At 42.0% G+C, this 26,401-nt stretch overlaps 2 protein-coding genes and 1 pseudogene across 11 annotated transcripts in view; 1 reads left to right on the top strand and 2 right to left on the bottom strand.

The window, feature by feature from the left end:
* LOC138916653 (liprin-alpha-1-like) overlaps positions 1–3,207 on the top strand; it is a 102,146-nt gene extending 98,939 nt beyond the window's left edge. For 8 of the 10 annotated variants that reach the window (XM_070229697.1, XM_070229698.1, XM_070229704.1 and 5 more), the window contains 2 exons: positions 852–919; positions 1,824–3,207. In XM_070229697.1, coding sequence (XP_070085798.1) covers positions 852–910 — 59 coding nt within the window. In that variant the 3' untranslated portion in view covers positions 911–919; positions 1,824–3,207. The remainder of the gene's footprint in view (positions 1–851; positions 920–1,823) is intronic. The other 2 variants (XM_070229699.1, XM_070229706.1) reach the window with 1 other exon arrangement.
* A 6,039-nt stretch (positions 3,208–9,246) lies between these two features.
* Positions 9,247–10,182, bottom strand: LOC138916654 (olfactory receptor 4D11-like). The gene has a single exon (XM_070229710.1). The coding sequence runs from the start codon at positions 10,180–10,182 to the stop codon at positions 9,247–9,249; it is 936 nt and encodes a 311-aa protein (XP_070085811.1).
* A 7,545-nt stretch (positions 10,183–17,727) lies between these two features.
* Positions 17,728–18,472, bottom strand: LOC138916482 (olfactory receptor 4D11-like; annotated as a pseudogene).
* Positions 18,473–26,401: the final 7,929 nt, after the last annotated feature.

The following is a 26,401-nucleotide window of genomic DNA, read 5'->3' on the forward strand; positions in this document are numbered from 1 at the left end:
CATGCTCACCGACAGTGCCGGCTGTCGTGCCATCTCTTCTGGAACCACGGCACATTCTTGATAAAACGTGTTCCTGCTGGACCCGTGGGAACACAAACTGTGTAACTGGCAGTCGGGAATATCTGCTCCAGGTGTTTGCACATTTTCTGTCCAGGTTGCAAGGGAGAGGCAGGGCTCACCTCTTGGGCCGTGCCGTGTGTTTCTCGACAGGAACAAGGCCTCAGTGGTACACATCACTTCCGGCAGAAACTGAGACTGGGTTTTAGTGTTCTTAGATGAGTCATTGTCCTCTACCCACCCCCTGCAGCCAGGCCCTGGGGAGGAGTGCCCTGGATGCTCCCTCAGACAGGCGCGGAGGGCAGGTGGCCCGAGGGCGCGTCTCCCGTCAGGCCAGGCCTGCGTTTGACTCCGGTCACCTGCACCCCGTGGTGTCTAGCGCTGCCCCGGGTTATCTACCTCACACCGGCCTTGGGGATATCACGTTTAGGCCCCGAAGAAAAGTCTAGTTGCTCTGCAAATCTAGAGAGTTTCAGGAGAAACAAATTTACCAGCTGAAGTAGTTGTCACTTACACAGAGGACATCACGAAGTGTGTATCATCTGACGCGTCCTTGCTGTCGTGAGATTAGCTGCCAGTGGCTCCCAGGGCTGCTGGGGGCTGAAGAGAAGCCCCTCCTGGCGACGCTTAGGTTCTCTTTCCCTGGCTCATCCGCTCCCATCTAGCAGTTTCCCTGGGAGCCCTCAGTAGGTGGTGTTGTAGGTGTGCAGATGTGTGTGTACGTGTGCCCCGTGTGACGTCTGAAGACTAACCGCACGCTGTGTTTGCACGCTTCCTCCCCGGTGTCGGAGCAGGCAGCGTGTCGGGAGCGCAGAGGCTGGACGCCGCCACGGTCAGGACTTACTCCTGCTGAAGCCCCATGGTGAGTAGAGGGCTCCGCGTGCCCGGAGGCCGCAGAGGCGGCCGGGTGACCGCACGGGGGCGCTGCCTGGCCCAGAGAGCCCGTTTCCGTTCCTGCAGGCCTTTAGGAACACGCACGCAAGCCCGGCTGCACCCGTTACGTGGTTCTGGTGTTCTGTATGCTCACAGTTGGTCACAGAGGGGTTCGTGTATCCTCATTTGTTAAGGAAAAAAGTGTATTTGCATTTTTTCCTTAAAACTGAAAGTGCTGGACTCTTTTCAGTATCTGCTAATGTCTTTTGGGGGTGGGGAGGCAGGAGAGCAGCGCGTGGCAGGAGCTCACCGGCTCAGCTCTTGGCTGGCGACCACCCGTGGTTGAGAGCGCCCGGCACAGCCTTGACCCTGGCATCCGCGCTGGTGTCGCTCCCAGGTCAGCGGCGCCCGCTGGCTTTCTTCGAAATACACGTTCTTGAATGAGCTGCACCCCGCACAGCCAGGTTTCCTGGGGCCACGCTGTCGTGAACCCTGAGGGCCTGGTGGGTGGTTTTAAACACACAGCTGCGTTGCCATCGCAGGGGTGCAGTTACGAGCAGCCCGCTCGCGCTGAAGGGGTGACGTGGGGCTGGGAGCCCAGCCCCTGCTCGTGGCACCAGGGCCGGGGGCTGTGTTCCGCTCTCCACTTTTCACGTCTCCGCCAGAAGGTTTGATTGGTTTCCTAATCTTTTTAATTGGTAACTGTTAGACATACGCCAAAAGGAAGTCAGCAAGGAATTTTCTCATTGATACGCGTACTCCTTGACGTTTCATCTCAGTTCTCAAGCAGCTACAGCGCAAGGGGCAGGGAGGCAGGGCTGGGCCTCAGGACGCAGGTGTGCGCCGGGCGGCCCGTCCTGAGGCTGATTGTCCTGTTTGTGCTTCCTTTCCAGTTTACCCACACTACTTCTACAGATGACCGTGCAGCGCTCGGGACCCGGCGAAGACGGCCTTTCAGAATTCAGTGGATCTGCAATCTGTTGATACTTGTTACATGGACCCTAAGATATTTTATTACAGAGTTTTTAATTAGTGAAAAATTCACGAATACCATAGAGAAAATATTTTAGAATTTAATGTTTCTTATATTTATGTAAACATATGACTTCATTTATATAGTTAGTTACTTTTTCATGTATATCCAGGCTATAAATATCCTTTCAAATCGATTCTGTTCTTCTATCTAATTTTAGTCTTTCAAACGAATGTACTGTAATGCTTGTATGTATAAATCCTATGAAAAGATACAGGGCTTTTGTAAATTATGCGTTTATTGTAATTATCATTAATTTTTTAATAATAATCGGCGAGAGAGAAGAGGATTTTACTGCATTTGCATTTGTAAGATCATCATGACATGGTGCGCGTTATCCTGACAAATGTAACCAGCTCTACAACAATCATTTTGAAACAAGCAGACTTAATTTCAAGCAATTGCGTTTTAATGACTGACCTTACTCTACTTTTTCTAGCAAGAAATGCTTTATCCTGCAGCGTGAACAGACTGAAAGTACCTGGTGTTAAATATGAGCTTCTGATAAAATTTGGGCTGAAGGGGCCGTCAGAACTGTGAGCATCTCTGGTGGCTCTCAGTAGCTTGCAGAGCTCGTCCCTGGAGACCCGCACGGCTTGTCCTCAGCGCCCGGCACGAGCCCCAGCCGGGAGTACTTCTCTCGGCCACAGGAAGGGCTGGGGGGCTCTCCGGGCTCTGCCCCGACGGGTGGACGCGGGCCCCCGCCCCGCTGCTCTTTGAGGACCAAGCAGGAAGCACCGCGCTCCACAGGGACGCCCGTGCCGGAAGAGGAAGGCGCGGGCTCCCTGAAACCAGGAAACCACGCAGTGCGACTCTACTAAAGGCCTTATTTTTTCTTATGTAAATCATCTTTTTACATTTGTTTGTAAACATGTTGAAAGGAGGGACCTATTGGTACATTTTTAGCTTTTGACGATATAGCCGTTTTGGACTGTCTAAGTAGCAGATGTAACTTTTCCTTTTTAAATGGCACATTAAAGAGCCAGCAGGAAATGTGTTCCCACCACGGTGCATTATTTATTATACAGCTCATTTTGTCGGTGGACGGTTTACATTCGGTTTCTGCTTTTAACTTCCTTGTACGATTCTTTCGTTGTTACATTCTGTTTTCTGTTAATCTTGTGTGAACCTCCTGATTATGTAACAAAGTATGTACAGTCTCCTTTTGAACTATTTTTATCACAGTATTATTTATTGCTTTCTTTCAATAAAGTACTGAGGCGTTTTCCACTGCCAATAAAGGATACTGAGAATAAGCTGTCATCCTGTGACAAATCGGCCGCAGCTGGCTCATCTCCGGCTCCAGGCTGATTCAGTGGCGGCAGTGTGGTCGAGTGGACTTTCTTGGGTAGAAATCAGTTGACAGAATGAAAAAGCTGGGGATGGAAGCACAGGATGGGGGCGTCCCCGCCAGGAAGCCCAGGGGCTTCCCGCCTCGGCCCCCGAGGCCCAGACCCTCTCTCGCTGAGACCTGGGGGACCAGGCCCGGGCAGCCTGGCGCTCAGAGGCACCGCAGGCCACAGGGAGGCGCGGAGGCGCGTCAGTCCATGCGCGCACTGGGGCCCTGCTCTCCTGCTGCTCCCGCCCTGGGCTGTGTCCTTCTGGTTCCCAGGGAGCCTGGTCTCGGAGCGCTCAGATGGAGTCCTGAGTCATGAAGCAGTCCGGCGCGAGAGGGGAGGGACGCGCCGACGGGCCCGGGCAGGCAGGCAGGCAGGACGCGCCCGGCTGCAGGGCGGCAAGGCGCGGCGCTCGTGGCTGGCAGCGCCAGGCCCAGGGCACCCGATGCCTCAGCCCCTACGTGCTGTCGCCCGCCCTCCCCCCACCGCAGTATTGTCATCAGGTCTGGGGGTGCACGATGCCCAGGCCGACCCCATGCCTCGCGCTGTGTTGGGTGGGCGCTGCTGACTGTCGCCTCGGTTTTCCTTTTCCTGTTCTGCTGTCCTTCCAGGGCTGACGGCCGCCTCTCCTGAGTGACGTGTTTTCTTTATTCGGGTGAATACATTCCAGCTGGTGTCCGTCAGGGCACAGCGATCCGGTGGTTTGGTGTTCTCTTGAGAGCCTGTGCTGGCTGGTTTTCCAGTTTTGTTGGGGGCAGCCTTTTCTTGGCATTTCCTCGTTCTTGGGTTCACTTAAGCGTGAGACTCAAAAGCACATAGCGCTTCCCTGCTTTTTCACCCACCAGTCCGTTTGCCTGACCAAAGCTGGGCAAGCCTTGGGTAGCCTGAAGCTTCTGGAAGCAGACCAGGTCATCATTGACTCTTTAAGTTGCAGGTGTTTGATTAAAACTTCATTCGGTGGTTCCGTTTACGCCTTTAACAAAAGGTCAGCTCAGAACGACGCAGAGAGCACAGGCCGGTGTTGCAGTAGCTCTGCTGTGCTAGGCGCACTCTGCTGTGCTAGGCGCACTCTGCTGTGCTAGGCACACTCTCAGCCACGCCTCCCGGGTCTGCTCGCCCCACACGCAGTGTCCCAGGGCTCGCCCGCAGTCGGCGGGGATGGGAGCCATTCGCAAGCCAGGTGTGGCCACACTGAAGACTCTCTGGACCCTTCCCACCGCTAGAACTCTGTCGAGCCTCCTTTAGCCTCATAATTGCTGCCCTTAAGTTTCTCTTTTCAAGTCTCACATCATGCACTTTAAGGTAATTGTGGGTTTGGGGTTTTCTTTGCTCTTTTGCTGGCTAAGTCCTGTGCTCATGGGGATGGGCTCCCCAGGGTCTGGGGAGGAGCGTGTCTCCCCTGTATCTCCGGCAGGTGGATAGCGAGGTGGGCGTCCGGGTGCTGTGGGTGCTGTCCTAAACACCGACATGTCATCGAGTGCATTCCCAAATAGCTCAGAGGCTTCTGTTTCTGACATTTCCTTAGCTTAACTCCTCGGTGAGGAGTAGTAGCCAGTGGTTTTGCAACCGCGTGTCCTTGACTCAGTGGGGCACCTTTTGGAGTCCTGTTGTTTGAGGCCAGCGCTGCGTGCGCCCCCTCCACCTGGCACACGCCGAGGGCACACCCAGTGCAGGGAGGAGCAGGGCTGGCGTGGAGGATCCATCCTTCACCTCTTCCCGCTTTCAGTGCTTGTTGGCCTCCTGGGCTGTGAGCCGGGTCTCCCGTCTCTGCCTCTGTCTTCACGTGGCCCCACCCTGTGTCTTATCTTCTGTCTCTTACGAGGACACTTGTCACTGGCCCACCTAGGTCATCTGGGATGGTCTCACCTCAAGACGCTTCACTTAGTTACACCTACAAAGACCCCTTTCCCAAATAAACTCACGTTCACAGGATCCTGCGATTTGCACACAGACACATGCTTGTGAGGCCCCCGTTCACCCCATTCCACCTTTTGACATTCTGGAGAAGAGCTGCCCTGCCCGGGAGATACCCGGATGGATAGACCTGGCTCTACCCCAAGGGACCCACCCCCCGGTGGGAACATGGTGAGCCGAGAGAGGGAGCCGTGACACCCGGGCTCCTACATAACACGTGCTTAATGTGGCCTCTCGATTCCTCCAGTGTGGACTTTGCCTCTTGGCATCTCCTTCTGGGGGATGAGAATTTCAGCTTTCCCGCACCTCCCTTTCTCCTCCCCAGCTCCCAGCAGAGCTGAATCCGTGTTCACTGTTGCCATGAGGAAGGCTGGAGGTGTTATTCATTGCTGGGCCAAGTGGGTTACTATGATTACAACCGAGGGCACGTGTTGTGTGCCCAGTATTTACAGATGAAATGACCGTGTCTGGGATTTGCTTGACAATAATCTTGGCGGAGGGGTAGGTCAGGATATGGGTCAAACCAAATTGACCGTGTGGGTTGATAGTTGTTGAAGGTGGGTGATGGATTCATGAGGGTTTATCATAGTATTCTCTTTTTGCATTTGTGTGACATTTTCTATAATAATATTTTAATAGTTATTTTAGGGAGACCCTCTGTGTTTTAAACCCTCAGTCTTTAGATGTCGGGAAAAATTGCTTCTTGGTCCTCACTTTGGAATGTAATTTACCCAAGTTTTGAACATTAACTGCAGCCCACCCATTTTACACCACAACTCAGCATGCACGCACTACGTTTCATCCATTCTATCGTGACTCCTTTGTGACATTTTGGTGTCTTTGAAGTCAGGATGTGTCTTACAAACGATGGCATCTTAGACTTGATGAACTATGGCGTACGACAAAACTTCACGTGGGCTGCAGCTTCTCTGCTGCTCCTCCCACTGACAGGTGGGGTCTCATCCCCTGCAGCCTGGCCAGCCTCAGTGACTTGGTTGACCAAATGAATGTGGCAGATGTGTGTTAAAGAAAGTGTGTTAAACCACACCAAGGACTGTGCTGTCTTCCTTCTAACCAAAATTGCTTTGCTTAGGGGGCTGGGAAATAAAGCTTAAATAAAAGGGTAGTGAGGGAAAAATCAAATCTTTGTGGCTACTGCCAGGGCCGCTGTTAGAGACTGAATGGTGTAGATTTATATGTCCAATTTCTGTTGAATGCAATATATTCATTGAGGCTATACAATTATCTTAATCTACATCTCTAAGATCCACAGCTCCCTTAGAATCTAGGAAGGTAGCACAGTGACAGCTGTTGATATTCATCAGGTTAATTACTTCAGAATAATTTTATGTTATTGGGTTCACAGGTACCCAGAGATGTTGATCATTGAAATATTCGATTCAGGGAACAATGTAAGAAGGGGTAGTTTGAAAGCTATGTGTGTGTGTCCAGAGCCAGTCAACCTTTCCATGGCTATTAGGAACAGAGCTTAAAAATAATAAAAGCTGATTTAATTGGAACAAATGCAACCCAGCTTTAGATTTTATGTCATCCAGAGTAATGATAATGTTTATGTAATCAGATGTAATTCTTTCTCCTTCTCCTGAAATATTGAATCAGATTGTGTTGTGTGTTTAAACATGGCTTGAGAAAGTCTCAGGGACAGTGATGTGGCAGGAGTTCTTTGGTCCTTGGTCTCCTGGGATTATGCCTCTGAGATACAATCAGTGATTCAGTCCCCATAGATCTTTGGTGCCATCCAATTCTGACATAGTGATAAAACTCTGATTTGAGTGATTCACAAGAGATAGGAAGGACAGAAAAGGACAAATTGGCATGAAATAGACTGTAAGGTGGTTTGTGGCATGCATTTTTCATAGGCAATTTCACATAGAAAAGCTTAGAGACTCGTGACCAGTGCTACCTGAGCAAAGGTAGCAGGACCTTATGAACGGTGACTTGACAAATGTGAATTATTCTTAGAATTTTCATGTTAGGGGAAGTAGGTCAATATGGTAAACATTTAGAATTTATAGACCAGGTGACAAGAAATGGCAATGAACCAGTTAGTTAATCAATGCTTATGGTGCCATTCCAGATCCAAAGTGGGACATAAGTAAAGTTTGTCCTCAACGCTCAGTATCCTTTGGCTAACTCTACTTGGGCTCTTCTCTGTCCTGGGTGATCTGACTTCTTGTTCTGATCCCTTATCCCTGCCAGAAAAGCCAAGGGTTTATATTTGATCCATTACTTTCTTTTAATATGAAACTATCCAATGCATTATGTCAACAGCTTCAGGATGACTTTTTAAGCTATAAAAATAACCAGCAAAGCTGTAGTCATGTTTTAATGACAGAAAGCTAGAAATTTGTTTTTTTCCTAGATTGACACCTGAGCTAAAACTGTTGCCATCTTTTTTTTTTGTTCTTCTCCCCAAAGCCCCCAAGTACACAGTTGTAGGTTCTAGTTGTGAGTGCCTCTGGTTGTGAAATGTGGGACTCCGCCTCACCGTGGCCTGACGAGTGATGCCACGTCTGCATCCAGGATCTGAACCAGTTAATCCCTGGGCTGCTGAAGCAGAGCACACGAACTTAACCACTTGGCCATGGCGCTGGCCCAAGAAAGCTGGATGAAAAATGCTTTGAATTCAATGTATATTCCTATGTTTTGCTACCCCATCAGTTTTTTCCAATAATGAGGAGTAGTGGCCCTGTAGTAGGAGAGTGTAACAGATCATTGGGGGTTGGGGTTAGGGTTCAGGTCAGAATGTGCATAATGTAGAGCAATTTGGATGGTATTAATAATGATATTTGCCTTTCACTGAGAATTTACTATCTGCCAGGCATTGTATGTTTCACATATACCATCTCATTTTAACCCTGACAACAACTCCATGAGATGGATATTATAAGTACCTTTTTATAAGTGACATATGACCTGTGAAGACATGAAATAATTTGCTCAAGATCACACAGTTGAGGGATGGCAGAGATAGGATTTGGACCCAAGGCCGTATGACTCTGAGGTTAGAGCATTCAGCTATAATGGTTTACTTTTACCATGCTTTCCCAGACAAAAACACTACCTTTTACTTCTTCACAAACACCAACAAATTGAAGACTGGATTGTTTAGAGTTTTATCTTCTTTAACCCTTCCTCTCTCTCTCTCAGGAAGTGGGAAGTGAAAAGAGTGTAAATTCTCAATGGAGAACCCAGTCTGAGATTGGCCCTGGTAAGGCTGGACTAGAAGATCAGTTCTTGAATAATGAGAATGGCTTGCTCGTTGTGTAGGATTTCTGAGGTTCTGCCTTTGTCTAAACTTATCACAAGAATGTGAATCTGGCACGTGCAGTTCTGCATAAGATAAATCCCTGTAGGCCATTATGGGAAGTCTTTCAAAGCTTCTTCGTTCCTTATAGGAATCCAGGAGGACAACAATTGTGTGCCTTTGAGGTTCTCAAGAGGTCACAAGCCCATGTGGTGTTCAACTAAGCAAAAAAAAGTCTTAATCTGTGATGGGCCATTTGTCCCCATATACGGGTGCTGCATTTGCAGTGATCATGAAATCTTTCTAGAACAGGATTACAGTTTGGCATAGACAGGTCCAGTAATGTAATACATTACATCCAAATGGTTTAAGAGCAATCAATTGGGTATCTGAAGACTTATCTCTGTGATTAAGTGGATATGAGTTCTTGAGCAAATCACTCTAACTCTAGGCTTCTGTGTACTTACCTCTGGAAAAGGAGTTGGATTTAATCAATCTCTTCACCTGCGATATAGTTGTCCTGACACATTGTTACTTTGTTCTTTGAATGGAAATACATCAATCAGCTCAATCCTGTAGCACTAGTTACTTTATGCTTACCAGAAGCTAGGGTTACCAGCAACCTATTAATTTACTAGAAAAATAAATTGTTACCTAGTACGTGTAGTTGGTTTATTGATAATATATTTGAGTATATAAATAGGACTCTGTGGGAAAAATGATGAAAGGAGTCCTTGGTGATGAAGAGGTTGGAAACTCTTATTCTATTCCACCACAGAAGGCATGAGTCTTCTCTTCAGTCTCTTCATGGCTGACTTCATTTCTTGGTTCCTCAGAGTGTAGATCAAGGGGTTCATCAGAGGGGAGATGACAGTGAAGGTGACAGAGATGGCTTTATCTGTGGGGAGGGCAGTGAAGGGCCGGGCATAGACATAGATGCAGGGCACAAAGTGCAGGGTCACCACCGTGATGTGTGAGGTGCAGGTGGAGATGGCTTTCCTCCTGCCCTCCCCTGCCTGAGACCTCAGCATCATTAGGATGACTGTGTAGGACACAAGCAGGAAGATAAACCACAGGGTACTCACTAAGCCATTGTTGGAAATCATCAGGAGCTCAAGTGCAGAGGTGTCTGTACAGGCGAGTTTGAGGACATGGGGGACATCACAGTAGAAGCTGTCAAGAACATTGGGTCCACAGAAAGGGAGGGGCAGCAAGAGGGAAATTTGCATGATGGAGTGGACAAAGCCCCCCACCCAGGAAGCCAAAATGAGGGCAGTGCATCGCCCTCTACTCATCATGGTGACATAATGCAGGGGCTTGGAGATGGCTATGTAGCGATCAAATGCCATCACAGAGAGAGAGAAAATATCTGCTCCACCGAGGAGATGGAAGAAGAACGTTTGTGTCATGCAGCTAGTATAGGATATGGTCTTTATCTTTGACAGAAGGTCTGCCAGGACCTTTGGAGCAGTGATGGAGGAGAAGCAGATGTCAAGGATGGCTAGATTGCGGAGCAGGAAGTACATGGGGGTGTGAAGGCGAGGCTCACAGGTCACAGTGACCATGATGAGGAGGTTTCCCAGCAGAGTTGTCATGTACACAAAACACAGAAAAAGAAATAAGACCAAACTGAGATCTTGGGACTGAGTAAGTCCTAGAAATATAAATTCTTTTACCCTGGTGCCATTTCCCAACTCCATTGAATCATGTTTCTTCTTCTTTGTGTAGCTTGGAAAAAATTAAAAGTGTTATTTCAGAAAGGGTTTACTCCCCCTTAATAGATTCAGGTTTACAGTTGGGTATTAGGTCGGAAGACTAGTGAGGCATTATCACCACATGAAGACTCTTTCCAAGGTTATTGTTAACACATCCTACATGCCATCTTATTCCATAAGCATGCAGTTAATTATTGTTTTCTTCTGTAAATTATATGTATTTTAGAAAATGCATAAAAGTCATGTTCTCAGAATAGAAGCTGTAAGTATCCAAGATAAAAAGGTGAATAGTAAATAATCAGAAAGGGAATATTTTGGCACAAGGGATACAAAAATGGATGCAGTTTGGTGTGTAAATAAGACAATGCCTATTTGGTACAACTGGGGTCCTTTGAGGTTTTACACAAATGTGGGGTTTTTTCCAGACTGGGTGCTCCATTTAAATGCTTTAAGAACTCCTATCTGCAAAATGATTGTCTTTGGACTGAATTTCACAGAAGCACTCCTCCCTTTTTTAGGTCACAGATTTAATGCTATGAAAAATCAGATAATTTTAAAGCTGTAAAATTCTTCTTTATCGTTCTATTTTTCCTTAAGGGGATTTATTTGTTTCTTTCTTTAATATACTTTAGGTACCAAAACCCCTGGATGTTGAATAACTCCTCAGCTATGAAAGAAAAGTGGTAACTCAGAGCTTCTCTTCTGTTCACTGGTCAAATTTCTTTCCTAAAAGCTATTTTTTTTTATTGCGCTTTCATTGACATACGATAGACTCATGTGTTTGACGTGTACACTTTGATAAGTTCTGACATACGCATATACCCATGCAATCATCAATATGTTTAAGATAGTTAATTAATATGTCTTAATATATATTAAGATATAATAAGATATAAGTTAATTAATATATGTATCACTCCAAAAGTGTCCTTGTGACTCTGTAATATGTCCCCTCTGCCCCCTTTCTTCAGGCAAGCACTGATCTGCATTCTGTCACTATCCATTAGTTTGCATTCTCTAAAATTTTCTATAAATGGAATCCTAAAAGGTGTACGTTCTCTTTTTGTCTGGCTTGTTTCACTTACAAAATACATCCACGTTTTGTGTGTACCAATATTTTGTTCCCTTTTATTGTACGGATGTGCCACATTTTGTTTATCAATTCACTTGTTGATGAACATTTGGGTTGTTTCTAGTTTTTGGCTATTACACTATGAATATTCTTGTAGAGGTCTTCATGTAGATACATGTTTCCATTTCTCTTAGGTAAGTACCTAGGAATGGAATGGCTGTAACTCTTAAAATTCAATAAGAAAACCAACCACCCAATTAAAAAAAAAGGGACAAATGGTTTGAACAGATACTTTAACAAGAAGATATAGGTTTAGCAATTAAGCATATGAAAAGATGCTCAATGTCATTTATCAGTGGGGAAATGTAAATGAAAGCTATAGTGAGATAACAGTGCACATTTATTAAAATGGCTAAAATAAGAGAGAAGGGGTTAATATCCAAAATATACAAAGAACTCATACATCTCAACAACATAAAATCAACAACCCAATTTAAAAATGGGCAAAAGATCTGAACAGAGATTTCTCCAAAGAAGACATACAGATGGCCAACAGGCGCGTGAAAGGACGTTCAACATCATTAGCTATCAGGGAAATGCAAATTAAAATTACAATGAGATATCACCTCTCTCCGGTCAGAATGGCTATAATTAACAAGACAGGAAACAAGTGTTGGAGAGGATGTGGAGAGAAGGGAACCCTCATACATTGCTGGTGGGAGTGCAAACTGGTGCAGCCACTATGGAAAGCAACATGGAGCATCCTCAGAAAATTAAGAATAGATCTACCGTATGATCCAGCTATCCCACTGCTGGGTATTTATCCAAAGATCTTGAAAACACAAATGCATAAAGATACATGCACCCCTGTGTTCATTGCAGCATTATTCACAATAGCCAAGACTTGGAAGCAACCTAGGTGCCCATCAAGGGAAGAATGGATAAAGAAGATGTGGTATATATTCATAATGGAATACTACTCAGCCATAAGAAATGATGCAATCCAGCCATTTGTGACAACATGGATGAACCTTGAGGTTATGCTGAGTGGAATAAGTCAGAGGGAGAAAGTCAGATACTGTATGATCTCACTCATAAGTAGAAGATAAAAACAACGACAAACAAACACATAGCAACAGAGATTGGATTGGTGGTTACCATAGAGGAATAGGGGAGAGGGGAGGGCAAAAGGGATGATTTAGGCTCACATGTGTGGTGACGGATTATAATTAGTTTTTGGGTGGTGAACATGATGTAATCTACACAGTCTTCGAAATATGTTACGATGTACACCTGAAAGCTATATAATGTTATGATCCAGTGTTACTGCAATAAAAAAGAAGATTGACATATCAGAGTTGACAAAAATGTAGAGGAACTGTAACTCTGGTGGGAATGTGCAATGATGCAACCACTTTTGAAAATAATTTGTCACTTTCTTAAAATGTTAGGCGTGTGCTTACAATATAATCATTTTGCTCTTGAATTCCTTTCTTTTTTTTTTTGCGAATCCTTGAAATGGACTTAATTTCTTTCTTTGCAGTTTATCTCCTTTTTCTTACCATAATCAGAAAGAAAAGAAAGGTGAAAGTCACTTCTCTCACTTTTTTGGGGTGTTTTCCAGTTCAAATGAAGATATTTCTTTTCACCTAGCTCACTTTCCATTCAAGTTGTCTTTCTTCTGTATACAATTTTGTCGAAAGTCTACTTAATATGGAAAACTAAAAAAGCTACCAAGAGTTATCAGAGCATGCAGGTAGATACCTGGGGGCCTCTAGCATAGCACAGCCTGTTGCAATCCCAGCTGGGTACTTACTGCTTACGCTACAGGAGAAGTTAGTTTACCCCTTTGGCCTCAGGCTCTGCATCAGTATCTGGAAACGATAGCATCTCCCTCATGTGATTTTTGTGAGGATTAAATGAATTAATATATGCAAAAGCATCAATACTTAGAGCATTGCCTAAGCAATAATAAGTATGCTCATACGTGTGTTACCTTAAAGTAAAACGCTGGGTTAGTAACTGTCTCAGGCACACAGCTTCTTAAATGTACTGACAATCTTTTAGAAGAGTTGTATGTTTTCCAGAATCTGTATTCTAAAAAGCTTCATCAGAACATACTTTTTTTGGGGAAAATAGGAGGTACTTTTCTTTTACTGTCAATGAGAGTGGCCCAGAGGGTGGTGACAGCGTTTGGTAGTAAGGAGAGCACTTGCGTGGTTTGGTTTCTTATCTGACAACATCTTAGCAGACTAGAGAAGTCAAGTGCTGGTCTCTGCAGTGAGAGCCATCTGGGCTCAAGTCCTGGCTTTGTCCCTGTGTGACTTGGGTAAGTGAGAGACCTCATGGAGTCTCCACTTCATCTGTGGAATGGGGATTATAGTAATACCCACCTCACAGGGAAGTTATCAGGATTAGGTGAATTAACATACATAGAGTCTCAACATACATGACTGGTTATCTGTTATGATTAGTACTATGTTGGGTAACCTTAACATGGGAGACTCATCAGGAAATGGAGTGTGTTGAACCAAAATAGTAGCTGAGCTATCAATTCTGACTAGTTAAAGTGGGGAAATAATCACCAGAAAACACCAACTCAATATAGTTACTAAAGATATTGAGGAGGTCTTACCTACTTATGATATCCTTTCACAGGGACTATGGAATTGTAAATAATAGACTATGGTCTACACAGAAGGGTAGAAGGTACAGTACCTCAGACCCCAAGTCAGTACTGTTTGTCAGAGAGGAATAGGTCCTACGTTCACAAAATACTTTTGGTAATTCAGATAACATCCTCTGCCTTCTGCTCCATGTTTCTGCTATTTTTACTCCATCTATTTAACAAATATTGATAGAAAGTTGGCAGAGTTCTAGGTTATTTGAGAGAAATGAATATAATCCAAAACCAGTGGAGAAAGAACTGAAATTTAATAATATGACATTGATGGGGACCGTCTAAAGACAGATGAGGTGTGTGTGAGAAAAGGGTGATTTCTCTCCAAGAGGCTCAGAGGAAGCTGCATGGAGGAGGTGACATTTCTGTTTGGGGCACATGGGAGTGGAGAGAATGGGAGATCTGGCTTTAGGGGACCAGTTGAATATATAACAGTTGCTGATGAGTGGGAAGTTTGGCTGGAAAGAAAGGATCCAAATATGTAGGCACGGAAAGACATGCAAAAGAAAATCGTTGTTACAAAATTTTTATTGTTTGATAAATCTAAGGGAGGGTATGTAGGTGTTCACTGTATTATTCTTTCAACTTTTTTGAAATATTTTATTTTCTTTCTAGTTTTGAATTTAGCATAAGAAAAACCTCTGTAGATTTCAGTTTCAAGAGATCCATCTATAGGATGAGAAAATCTCATTGTTTTTTCTGAGAAAAATCTCTTGTTTGTGCAATTCAAAGGATCCTGGAAAAAAAGAGCTTCCTCTGCCTACTTCCAAACTAAACTCATTTCTATGACTCTCCTTTCACAATATCTTCTTTGTTCATATTTCTTAGCTGTGCTGTCTGCCACTGACAGTTCACCCTGGAATGCAGCATCTTGTGTATATATTTCATTATTTTTAGTCAAAGTGTATTTATGAATCTTACAATTCCATCTAGATTTCAGTTTTTCTCACTCTTCTCTTCTCACACTTATTCATCGACACCCAGACACCATAGTCATTCACACTCATGTAGAGTTATGTTTCTTACCTAAAATTTCCAACCTCCTTCTCAAACATCTTGAATAATGTTCACACGAACCTTGGGAGTCATTCAGCTTCAGGAAATTTTGTTAAATACGCCTCTGAAGGCCAGTGATTTCAGTGGCTTCCTGTCTATCTTTACGTGGAAAAAGGCAGACTCAGGGAATAATATTTCCTTGGCTCTTCCACACTGATTCACAGTGTTCCATCATATGTACCAATTTGTCAATCCCAGAACTAGTGTGAGAATTATCAGAGGGCATATAATTGGATGTGGCTGTGGAAAAATTCTACTGATGGAGAGGTGGTTTCAGTGGGAGTAATCAAGATGTGACTCAGGCACATGTCCTTAGGAACACACTTTTTGTGTAGGATCTAAAAGTTTTTAGCAGTGACAAAGATTCTCCCCTTGACCAAACTCTACTCAGACTCCCCTGAACTTTTCAACTAGGCCTCCACTTTGAGACCTCCATGCTTGTCTCTGCATTGTCCAATTTTAGCAAGAATTCTGCTAATTCAGTTTAGCCAAAATCCCCCAACCTCCATGTTGATCACCCTCAGTATCTTATCAGGTTCCTCACCATTCTCCATCCCCCAAGTGATATTTGATCACCGTGGCCTGCCTTCAGCAAGAATCCTGTTAGGTCAGCTTACCAGAATTCTACCTTACCTCTTAGTAGATTTTCTATTGGGACATAAATGCCTATTCTTAGGGATTCTGCACAACTTCCTTAGCAGTTTCACCCACGTAGGGTAATTCCTGAAGTGTGACACACAAGTATTAGAAGGAGCCATTGGACCTGAAAGGATTATGTAGACGAGAGTGAAGGATCTCTCAATGGGCAGATGAAGAAAGTGGGTGATGGAGTTCTCACAGGACACACATGTCACCAGGAAATCCACGCTGGATCCATCAGCAACTCCTACTTGCTCGACTTTCAGAGTTTTTCACCATTCTCACCACCTCCACTGTTACTACCCTAAGTTATGTCTTCATTATTTCTTTCATGGGACTATTGTTGTAGCCTCTTAATTGGTCTCCCTGTTTTTGTCCTCACCTCTCTTCATTCTATTTGTAACAGGAGCCCCTGCAATTCTGTTAAAACATGCATCACTATTCTGCTCTTCAAAGCCCTTCAGATGCATCTCATGTTATTTAGAGTGAAAGTCATAATCCTCACAATGGTCTAAAAGGTCCTAAGACCTGGTCCCGTGGCCTCATTATCTCTCTGACTTCAATCATTACCTGGCTCCTCCTTGCTTCCTCTCATCTTCTTATGAAGGCCTGGGCACAGCCCCACCTGAGGACCTTTGCATGTCTCATTTTTGAACTGACATTTGTACTGCGACATGAACATTCTTCTTATTTCAAAAATTTTAAGATCTAGGATCTACCTTCAGAAATAAGAGGCCAAAAAGAAAACCTCCCAACAGCTGTAAATGGCAGAAAAATAAGCAAATAAAAACCAAACTCATATTGAACAATGTTTTTCACTTCATACCAACATTTTTTAATGCATATGTGTAATCTGAAGCAGCTTCACAAGTTTCTGTCATTTTTAGCTAGTCATGTTAACAGACAATAATAATAAATCCATTGTTTTCTTACCCTTATTCTCCAATGATTTGAGGAACAGAAATGAGTGAGAGGCAATATCCATTCACTGAGATTTTCAATTCAACCATCTTTTGAATGTTTTCTCTGTTTCAGTTGCTGTGCCAGGTGCCGGGGGTAGAATAAAGAAAGCATAGTGCTACTGGGGGAATAGGAAGAAGGAGGACAGGGAATTGGAACCAAGGTCCTGAGTGCAGTGCTTGAGCTGAGCCCCAGTCGCTGAGGCAATGTGGTGGAAATGTGGCCAGTAGGTGTGGGGTTCAGAGGAAGGTCAGGGTAATGACCTACACGAGGTCACAGAACCCGTAGTTATTGGGGTCCACATTCTAACTCAAACTGTGCTAGCTCCAGGGCACCTGCACTCAACCACTGGAGTTTAGGCTTTAGATGAAAAATCATCAGGTAACAGTTATTTAATTTATTCATATCAGAAAGTCAGAGGAGGAACTTAATTTGAGTGTGTTTACTTCATTAAAATGACATTATTTCGTGAAAGACCTTAGTAATCCAATGTCCAAGCTTTGTTATGTTTCTAATATGTGTCTCAGCCCCTTTCCTGGCAACATGAATATAGTGGAGATGTCTGAGTATGTATATATTTGCTTTTTCTTATTGTTAATTTTATTTAGACAATTGGAGATTTCCATGTTGTTGTAAGTAATAACCAAGAGTGGTCCCACCTTAATCCATTTTCCCCCAATGATCATTTCACAATCTATATGTATATCAAAACATCAAGTTGTACATCTGAAATAAACAACATTTGTATTTCTCAATTATAAGCAATAGAGCTGAACGAACCCCCACAACAATTCCAATGTGATAAAATTGTCTGAGTGCATACAGATTCATTTTTCTTTATTTCTTCCAAGGCTGTACTGCATAAGCATTATGCAACTCTCCAGCTAACAATTTGATTTCTCTTTTGCAACATGAAATGTATCTTTTTACATTATTACTGCATGCCAATCAGAATCTTTGAAAGTCATGTGTATCTTAGTAGATATATCAAAATTATTTAGAAATCCTTTAGTCAATCTGGTTTATTTGATGGACAATCATTTTAAAAGGTGGTGAGAAGGAGTTAGCAAACAGTCTACAACCTCTCAGAAGGTATAAATCTTCTTTTCAGTTTGCTGATGGCTCACTTCATCTCCTGGTTCCTCAGAGTGTAGATCAAGGGGTTCAGCAGAGGGGAGATGACAGTGAAGGTGACGGAGATGGGCTTATCCATGGGGAGAGCACTGAAGGGCCGGGTATAGACATAGATGCAGGGCACAAAGTGCAGGGTTACCACAGTGATGAGTGAGGTGCATGTGGAGATGGCCTTCCTCCTGCCCTCCCCTGCCTGAGACCTCAGCGTCATTAGGATGACTGTGTAGGACACAAACAGGAAGATAAACCACAGTGTGGTGAACAGCCCACTATTGGAAATCATCAGTAGCTCAAGCACAAAAATGTCAGTACGGGCTAGTTTGAGGATCTGGGGGACATCACAGTAGAAAGTGTCAAGAACATTGGGTCCACAGAAGGGGAGGGGCAGCAACAGGGAAATCTGCACGATGGAGTGGACAAAGCCCCCCAGCCAGCAGGCTACAATGAGGGCAGTGCATCGCCCTCTGCTCATGATGGTCACGTAGTGCAAGGGCTTGGAGATGGCCACATAGTGATCAAATGCCATCACCGACAAAGAACATACATCCACCCCTCCAACAAGGTGGAAGAAAAACATCTGGGTGGAGCAGCCATTGAAGGAGATGGTCTTTCTCTGTGACAGAAGGTCCACCAGAACCCTTGGGAGCTGTGATGGAGGAAAGGCAGATGTCGGCAATAGATAAATTACGGAGCAAAAAATACATGGGGGTTGAAGGCACGATTCCCAGGTCATGGTGACCATGATGAGGAGATTTCCCAGCAGAGTTGTCACATACACCCACAATAGGAAAAGTAGAAGACCAAGTTCAGTTCTTGATTCTGGGTTTGGTCAAGGAAAACACATTCTTTTACCCTGGTGCAGTTTTTCAGCTCCATTGAGTCATCTTTCTCTCACTTTTGTTTCAAGCTACTTCATATCATACTTGGCTGTTTATTTTGTTTCCTTCCTAAGCACTAAGAACGCAATTCAGATTGTTCCTCCTGCGGTTGTGGTGTTTGCAATTTCTTGAGTTCTCCCAGTTTTTAAGATTATGATCAGTTTCATGATCAAATCAAAGTATCACATGAAACGTCATTGAATAATTCTTTTCCTATAAATCTATTTTTGAAAAGAATATCATTTACGCCTAGTAGTCACATTGGCCTAGCATATTTTATTTAATTAATTTATTTTGGTTTTAAAATTTTATTATTATTTTTTATTCCACGCAAATTTATTGAATGTCAGGAATTTTCTGAAGCACTATATAGAAAGATAAGGAAGACATGGCTCCAGCCATTGAGAACTTATTGTTCACAAATTGAATTTTCATATTAGCAAATATTCTGGTGGCTTCAAGAGGTCTTGTTTTTCTGAATAAAAGGATCTCATTCAGTTTCTTATTGCAATCTTGCTGTGACATGAGTCAGTTTCCTTGCTGTTGGCTGTTTTACATTGAATTTCTTAAAATTGCAGAATTATTCCATGTAGGTAACTCATCATTGTGATTCTTTATACTAAACAGATTATTTGATTAATAATTATTTTAAAATATTTACAATTTATGATTGGGAAACACATTGACACAATATGTAAATCCCAATCTCAAAGAATATCTTTACTTTCTTTTATTGAGATCAAAATACTTAAACATGGGACCTACCCTTTTAACAAATTTTTAAGTACGCAATACAGTATAGCTACAATGTTGTACACCAATTCTCTAGAGCTTGTTCATCTTGCATAATGTGATGTCATCCTTGACGTGATTTTGCTTGAGTGTCGAGGAGAGAATAAAGATAGTGACCTACTTTTGAGAGGTGGTTCATACTGTACCAACCACACTCTCCTCTGTGTTTTTCCCTTTGTGGATCTAAGCTAAGAGAGTGGAGGGATCCCATAGGAGGGAGAGACAATGGTATCATTAGAATAATGCCCCCACCTTTTTTTTGTGAAGAAGATTGCCCTCAGGTAACATCTGTTGCCAAGTGGAACACGCGAACTTAACCACTACAGCACTGGGCTGGCCCCAATAACGCCTATTTTCAAGAATCTGTTGTTGATCATTCTTAGGAAATTTTACAATTATTATTTGCTCCTCTTTGTTCTTAGTGCACACTTCCTGCAATTTCAAATGTATGTGGATAAGTTGGACCACATTGTCAAAGGGTTTGCAGCCTAAGACAAGCAGATGATTTGTATAAATTGATGGACATAATGCAGGATAAAATGTGAAATGTGTCATGAGAAAAGTAGAGGTAGATTTGGGGGGATAGGAGATATCATGATTTCCAGCAGTAACACAGGCTACTAGTTTTTGAGGATTTACTATGTTTGAAGACTTATGAACGCTGATTTATTCAATTTTCCCCACAATCCTTTAGTGAGTATTAATGTTATACTTGTGTTCTTATGGAATGTATGATGAATATATACTTGGCTGAAAGGAAGGAAGCGATGGAAATAGAGTGGAATAAACTGTTTTTGTCCCCCTTCAATCTTACATGTATAGGGTCTAATTTTGCAGAACAAGGATGTTTGACAATGTTGCCTGAAGACAAGAATTTGGCAGAAAGGGGCTCTGGAAACCCAATATACATTGACCTTGTTTTGAGGTGGACTCACCAATAAGCAGCTCAAAGGAAGTAACAAATGCATGATGCCTTCTCTCCCACTGAGTGGAACACATTTCTGAATCTCTCTTACCACTTCATCTCTCTTCCGAACAGTTAACACCCACCTTTGCTGTTTCTGTCACTGAGAAGATCACTTGGCTCTGAAGCATTTAATATACCTGGAAAATATCAAAGTCAAACTATTTATACATAATCAATAAAGACATCTCAATTTCACTATCCGTAACCTTTACATTAGCTAAAAGCTCAACGTCTTTACCTAATCCTTTGATCCTGAAACTCCAACTACAAACAGTAAGTTATTGGGTACAGAGCAGAACAGAACACTGGTGACATTAATTCTTGAAAACTTTGTTTCTGAAGACAGCCTCTTGGAAGACTAAATATCTTAGTGTCTTAACTCCCCTTTCAGGAGAGAAAGGGCAGATTCAAAGAATCACATCTTCAAGAATTTCCACTGTATCCCTGTCTTACGTGCAAATCCCTCAGTTTGAGGCTTAATATAAGACCTACAAAGGGAGTGTTACTGGACAAGGAAGTGGAAGTCGGTGCCTGATTCTGCTGTTGGTGATGAAGTTTCAGTGGGAGTTATTAAGAAGCTACTGAGACATGCTCATGTGTAAACACACATACCCGCACACAGACGGACACATTTTGGTTGGTGTCCAAATTACTTAGAAGGAGTAGAGGAAATCTTTCTGTTTATCTATAGCTCAATCATAACTATTTTAAAACGTGCCATATACTGTGCCCAAGGGACTACTAAGGGTCCAATTTTCATCACTTGTAAAGCTCAGAGGACACTATATAGAAATGAGTTTCAATTTGATTGTCAAACACCTAGAAGAGAACTGGACCTCAAATCCTTTGCTCCTAGTCCAATTTCTAATTATACACAGAATTGTAATAGTCTCATGATGTTGCTATAAGTCTCCATATGTAGAGACACAGGACAGATGATGTTTGAGGAAGGCAATTTTTTCCTGTTTTCCAACACTCTATTCATATGAGATCTCTCAATTTGGATTACTGCAAGCTAAGTTACTTTAGTAAAACTGTCTACAATATTACAATAGTTACTCATGATTAACTCAGATTATTGAATGGGTTGTTCTTATGTAGAACTCACCTCCACTGTTTCCAGAATGCTGATGGGTTTGGATTTACCTGCTTTTCCACTTTGTTTTAGTACATTAAACTAGTCTACACAGATTAAAAATCGCATGACACAGGTTCTGTGTTTGAGATGGGTAATTCTTTTTTTATTCCCCAGCTTTACTGAGATAGAATTGACATGTATCATTATGGGTGTTTAAGGTCTACAATGGTTGATTTGATACATTTATATGCTGCAAATGATTATCATTGTAGTGTTAGCTTGCTCCTTCATCTCCTCACAGAATTACCACTTTTTTTGTGTCTGGTGAGATCATTTAAGATATACTCTCTTAGCAACTTTCAAGTATCGTTATAGTATTGTTAACTATAATCACCATCTGTACATTAGATCTCCAGCACTTACTCATCTTATAACTGGGAGTTTGTATGCTTTCACCAATATCTCCTCATTTTGCCCAGCCCCCAGCACCTGGCAACCACCATTCTACTCTCCGTTTCTATGAGTTTAGCGTTTTAGCTTCCAAATATATATGAGATAATACAGTATTTGTCTTTCTCTGTCTGACTTACTTCACTTAGCATAATGCCCTCGACGTCCGTCTCAAATGGCAGGATTTTCTTCTTCTTTATGACCGATAATATTCCATCGTATATATATACCACGTCTTTATCCATTTATCCATCGATGGATGCTTAGACTGTTTCCATATCTTGGATAATGTGAATAATGTTACAATGAACATGAAAGTGCCAATACCTCTTTAAGATCCTGATTTCATTTCCTTTGGATAAATAGCCAGAGAGGGGATTGCTGGCTCATATGATAGTTTTAATGTTAATTTTCTGAGGAACCTTTATACTGTTTTCCGTAGTGGCTTTTCCAGTTCACTTTCCCACCAACAGTGCACAAGGGTTTCCTTTTCTCCACATCTTTGCTAATGCTTATTATTTCTTGTCTTTTTGATGATAGCCCTTCTTACAGGTATTAAGTAATATCTTACAGTGGTTTTGATTTGCATTTCTCTGATGCTTAGTGATGTTGAGCACCTTTCCATATAACTGTTGAGCATTTATATATGTCTTGTTTGGAACAATATCTATTCAGGTCCTCTGTCCATTTTTATATCGAATTGTTTGTCCTTTTGCTTTGAGTTCTTTACATATTTTGGATATTAACCTCTTATCTGGATATATCATTTGCAGATAGTTTGTCCTATTCTGTAGGTTATCTTTTCATTTGTCGATTGCTTTTGCTGTACAGAAGATTTTTAGTCTGATGTAGTCCCAAAGAAATGTTTATTAATTTTTCTTTTGTTGCTTGTGCTTTTGGTGTCATGTCCAAAAACTTGTTGCCAAGACTAATGTCTAGGAAACTTGTCACTATTGTTTCTTCCAGGAGTTTTATGATTTCAGGTCTTATACTTTTTTTTTAATTTTTAAAAATTTTTAAAAATTTTTATTTTTTTCGGATGTACATCATATCTCAAATTCTGGATACATTACATCCTGCTCACCACCCGAACACTAATCACAGTGCATCCCCTCACATGTGACCCTAATCACCCCTTTTGCCCTCCTCCCTCCCCTCTTCCCCAATGGTAACCACCAGTCCAATCTCCAATGCTATGTGCAGTTTTTTTTTTTTGTCGTTTTTATCTTCTCCTTATGAGTGAGATCATATGGTATTTGACTTTCTCCCTCTGACTTATTTCACTCAGCATAATACCCTCAAGGTCCATCCATGTTGTCACAAATGGCTGGATTTCGTCATTTCTTATGGCTGAGTCGTAGTCCATCGTGTATAAATACCACATCTTCTTTATGCATTCGTCCCTTGATGGGCACCTAGGTTGCTTCCAAGTCTTGGCTATTGTGTATGATGCCGCAACGAACATAGGGGTGCATGTATCTTTATGCTTTTGTGTTTTCATGTTCTTTGGATAAATACCCAGCAGTGGAATAGCTGGATCATATGGTAGATCTATCCTTAATTTTCTGAGGATACTCCAAACTGCTTTCCATAGTGGCTGCACCAGTTTGCGCTGCCACCAGCAGTGAACAAGGGTTCCCTTCTCTCCACACCCTCTCCAACATTTGTTGTTTCCTGTCTTGTTAATTATAGCCATTCTGACCAGAGTGAGGTGATACCTCATTCAGGTCTTATACTTAAATCTTTAATCCATTCCAAGTTCATTTTTGTGAGTGGTGTAAGATAGGACCTTGATTTCTTTATTATGCATGTTATCAAGTTTTTACCTGTACCATTTGTTGAAGACAGTATTCTTTTCCCATTGTATATTCTTGGCTTCTTTGTTGATAATTAATTGTATATGCATGGGTTTATTTCTGAGCTTGTGATTCTGTTCCATTGGTCTATATGTCTGTTTTTATGCCAGTACTATATTGTTTTGATTATTATGTCTTTGTAGCATGTAGTTTGAAATCATAAGTGTGATGCCTCCAGCTTTGTTCTTCTTTCACAGGATTACTTTGGCTATTAGTTGTCTTTTGTGATACCACACAAATTTTAGGATTATTTTTCCATTTCTGTGAAAAATGCCATTGGAATTTTGATATGGATTGCATTGAACCTGTAGATCTCTGGGTATTGTGGACATTTTACAATATTAATTCTTCTCACCCATGAGCATGGAATATATTTCCATTTGTTTGTTTCTTCTTCAGTTTCTTTCATCAACGTCTTATGGTTTTCAGTGAACAGATTTTTCACCTTGTTGCTTATGTTGGTTATGTTTCTTACTCTTTGACGCAATTGTAAATTGAATTGTTTTCCTTTTTTAAATTGGTTTTAAACTTATGGTATTTCTACATATTTCACTTATTTTGATTTTTAATTTTTTAAATTATGGTAACATTGGCTTATAACATTATATAAATTTCAGGGATACATCATTATGTGTTTTGATTTCTGCGTAGATTACAACATGTTCACCACCCAAGGACTAATTACAATCCATCACCACATACATGTGCCTAATTTCCCCTTTCGCCCTCCTCACTCTCCACTTCCCCTCTGGTAACCAGCAATCCAATCTCTCATTCTATGTGTTTGTTATTGTTTTTATATTTGACTTATGAGTGAGATCGCATGGTATTTGACTTTCTCCCTTTGACTTGTTTCACTTAGCATAATACCCTCAAGGTCCATCCATGTTGTCACAGATGGCCGGATTTCATTGTTTCTTGTGGCTGAGTAGTATTTCATTGTGTATACATACCACATCTTCTTTATCCATTCATCCTTTTATGGGCACCTTGGATGCTTCCAGGTCTTAACTATTGTGAATAATGCTGCGATGAACATAGGAGTGCATGTATCTTTATGCATTCATGTTTTCGTGTTCTTTGGATAAATACCCAGCTGTAGAATGGCTTGATCATATGGTAGATCCATTTTTAATTTTTTGAGGAATCTCCATACTGTTTTCCCTGGTGGCTCCACCAGTTTGCGCTCCCACCAGCACTGTATGAGGGTTTCCTCCTCTCCACATCCTCTCCAACACTTGTTGTTTCCTGTCTTGTTAATTATAGCCATTCTGATTGGAGTGAGGTGATATCTCATGCTCATATTGATTTGCGTTTCCCTGATATTTAATAACATTAAACATCCTTTCATGCACCTGTTGGCCATCTGTATATCTTCTTTGGAGAAATCTCTATTCAGATCTTTTGCACATTTTTAAAATGGGTTCATAGACTTTTGCTCTTGAGATGTATGAGTTCTTTGTATATTTTGGATATTAACACCCTAACAGGTATAGGGTATGCAAGTATCTTCTCCCACTTGTTAGGTTGTCTTTTACTTTCGTTGATGGTTTCCTTTGCTGTATAGAAGCTTTTCAGTTTGATGTAGTCCCAGTTGTTTATTTTTTCTATTGTTTCCCTTGCCTGGTCAGACATAGTACTTGGAAATACGCTGCTAAGACCTAAGTCAGAGAGCGTACTGTTCATGTTTTCTTCCAGAAGTTTCATGGTTTAAGGTCTTGTATTCAAGTCTTTAATCCATTTTGAGTTAATTTTTGTGTTTGGTGTAAGATAGTGGTCTACTTTGGTTCTTTTGTGTCTGTGCACTTTTTCCAACACCATTTATTGAAGACACTCTCCTTGCTCCATTGCATGTTCTTGGCTCCCTTGTTGAAAATTAGCTGTCTGTACATGTGTGGGTTTATTTTTGGGCTCTCAATTCTGTTCCATTGATCTGTGTGTCTGTGTTTGTGCCAGTACCATGCTGTTTTGGTGACTATAGCTTGGTAGCATATTTTGAAATCAGGGGGTGTGATACCTCCAGCTTTGTTCTTTTTTCCTCAGGATTCCTTTGGCTATTCAGGGTTTTTGTTGTTCTATATAAATTTCAGGATTCCTTGTTCTATTTCTGTGAAAAATGTTGTTGGAACTGTGATACAGATGACTTTGAATCTGTAGATTACTTTAGGATGTATGGACATTTTAACTATGTTAATTCTCCCAATCCAAGAGCATGGAATATCTTTCCATTTCTTTGTGTCTTCAATTTCTGTCAACAATGTTTTATAGTTTTCAGAGTACAAATCTTTCACCTCTTTGGTTAAGTTTATTCCTAGATATTTTATTCTTTTCATTGCAATTTGGGATTGTATTCTTTTTTCTTTTTCTTTTTCTTTTTTGCTTTGATCTATATTTTGGTTTAACATGGACGGTTTTATTTTATTTTCATTTATTTATTTTAAAAATTTTTTTCTCATTTATTTGTTTATTTTTGGGTGTGCATCATAATATATTTCGAATTCTGTGTAGATTACATCATGTTCACCACCCGAGAACTAATTATAGTCCATCCCCTCACATGTGAGCTTAATCACCCCTTTTGGCCTTCCTCCTCCCCCCTTCCCCTATGGTAACCACCAATCCAATCTCCGATGGTATGTGTT

Source organism: Equus caballus, chromosome 12, assembly GCF_041296265.1.
Source record: "Equus caballus isolate H_3958 breed thoroughbred chromosome 12, TB-T2T, whole genome shotgun sequence".
In the NCBI taxonomy this organism is placed as follows: domain Eukaryota; kingdom Metazoa; phylum Chordata; class Mammalia; order Perissodactyla; family Equidae; genus Equus; species Equus caballus.

What these genes read in the sequence shown, in the direction of transcription:
- LOC138916654 (XM_070229710.1), bottom strand. Translation starts at nt 10,182, where the DNA reads ATGGAGTTGGGAAATGGCACCAGGGTAAAAGAATTTATATTTCTAGGA.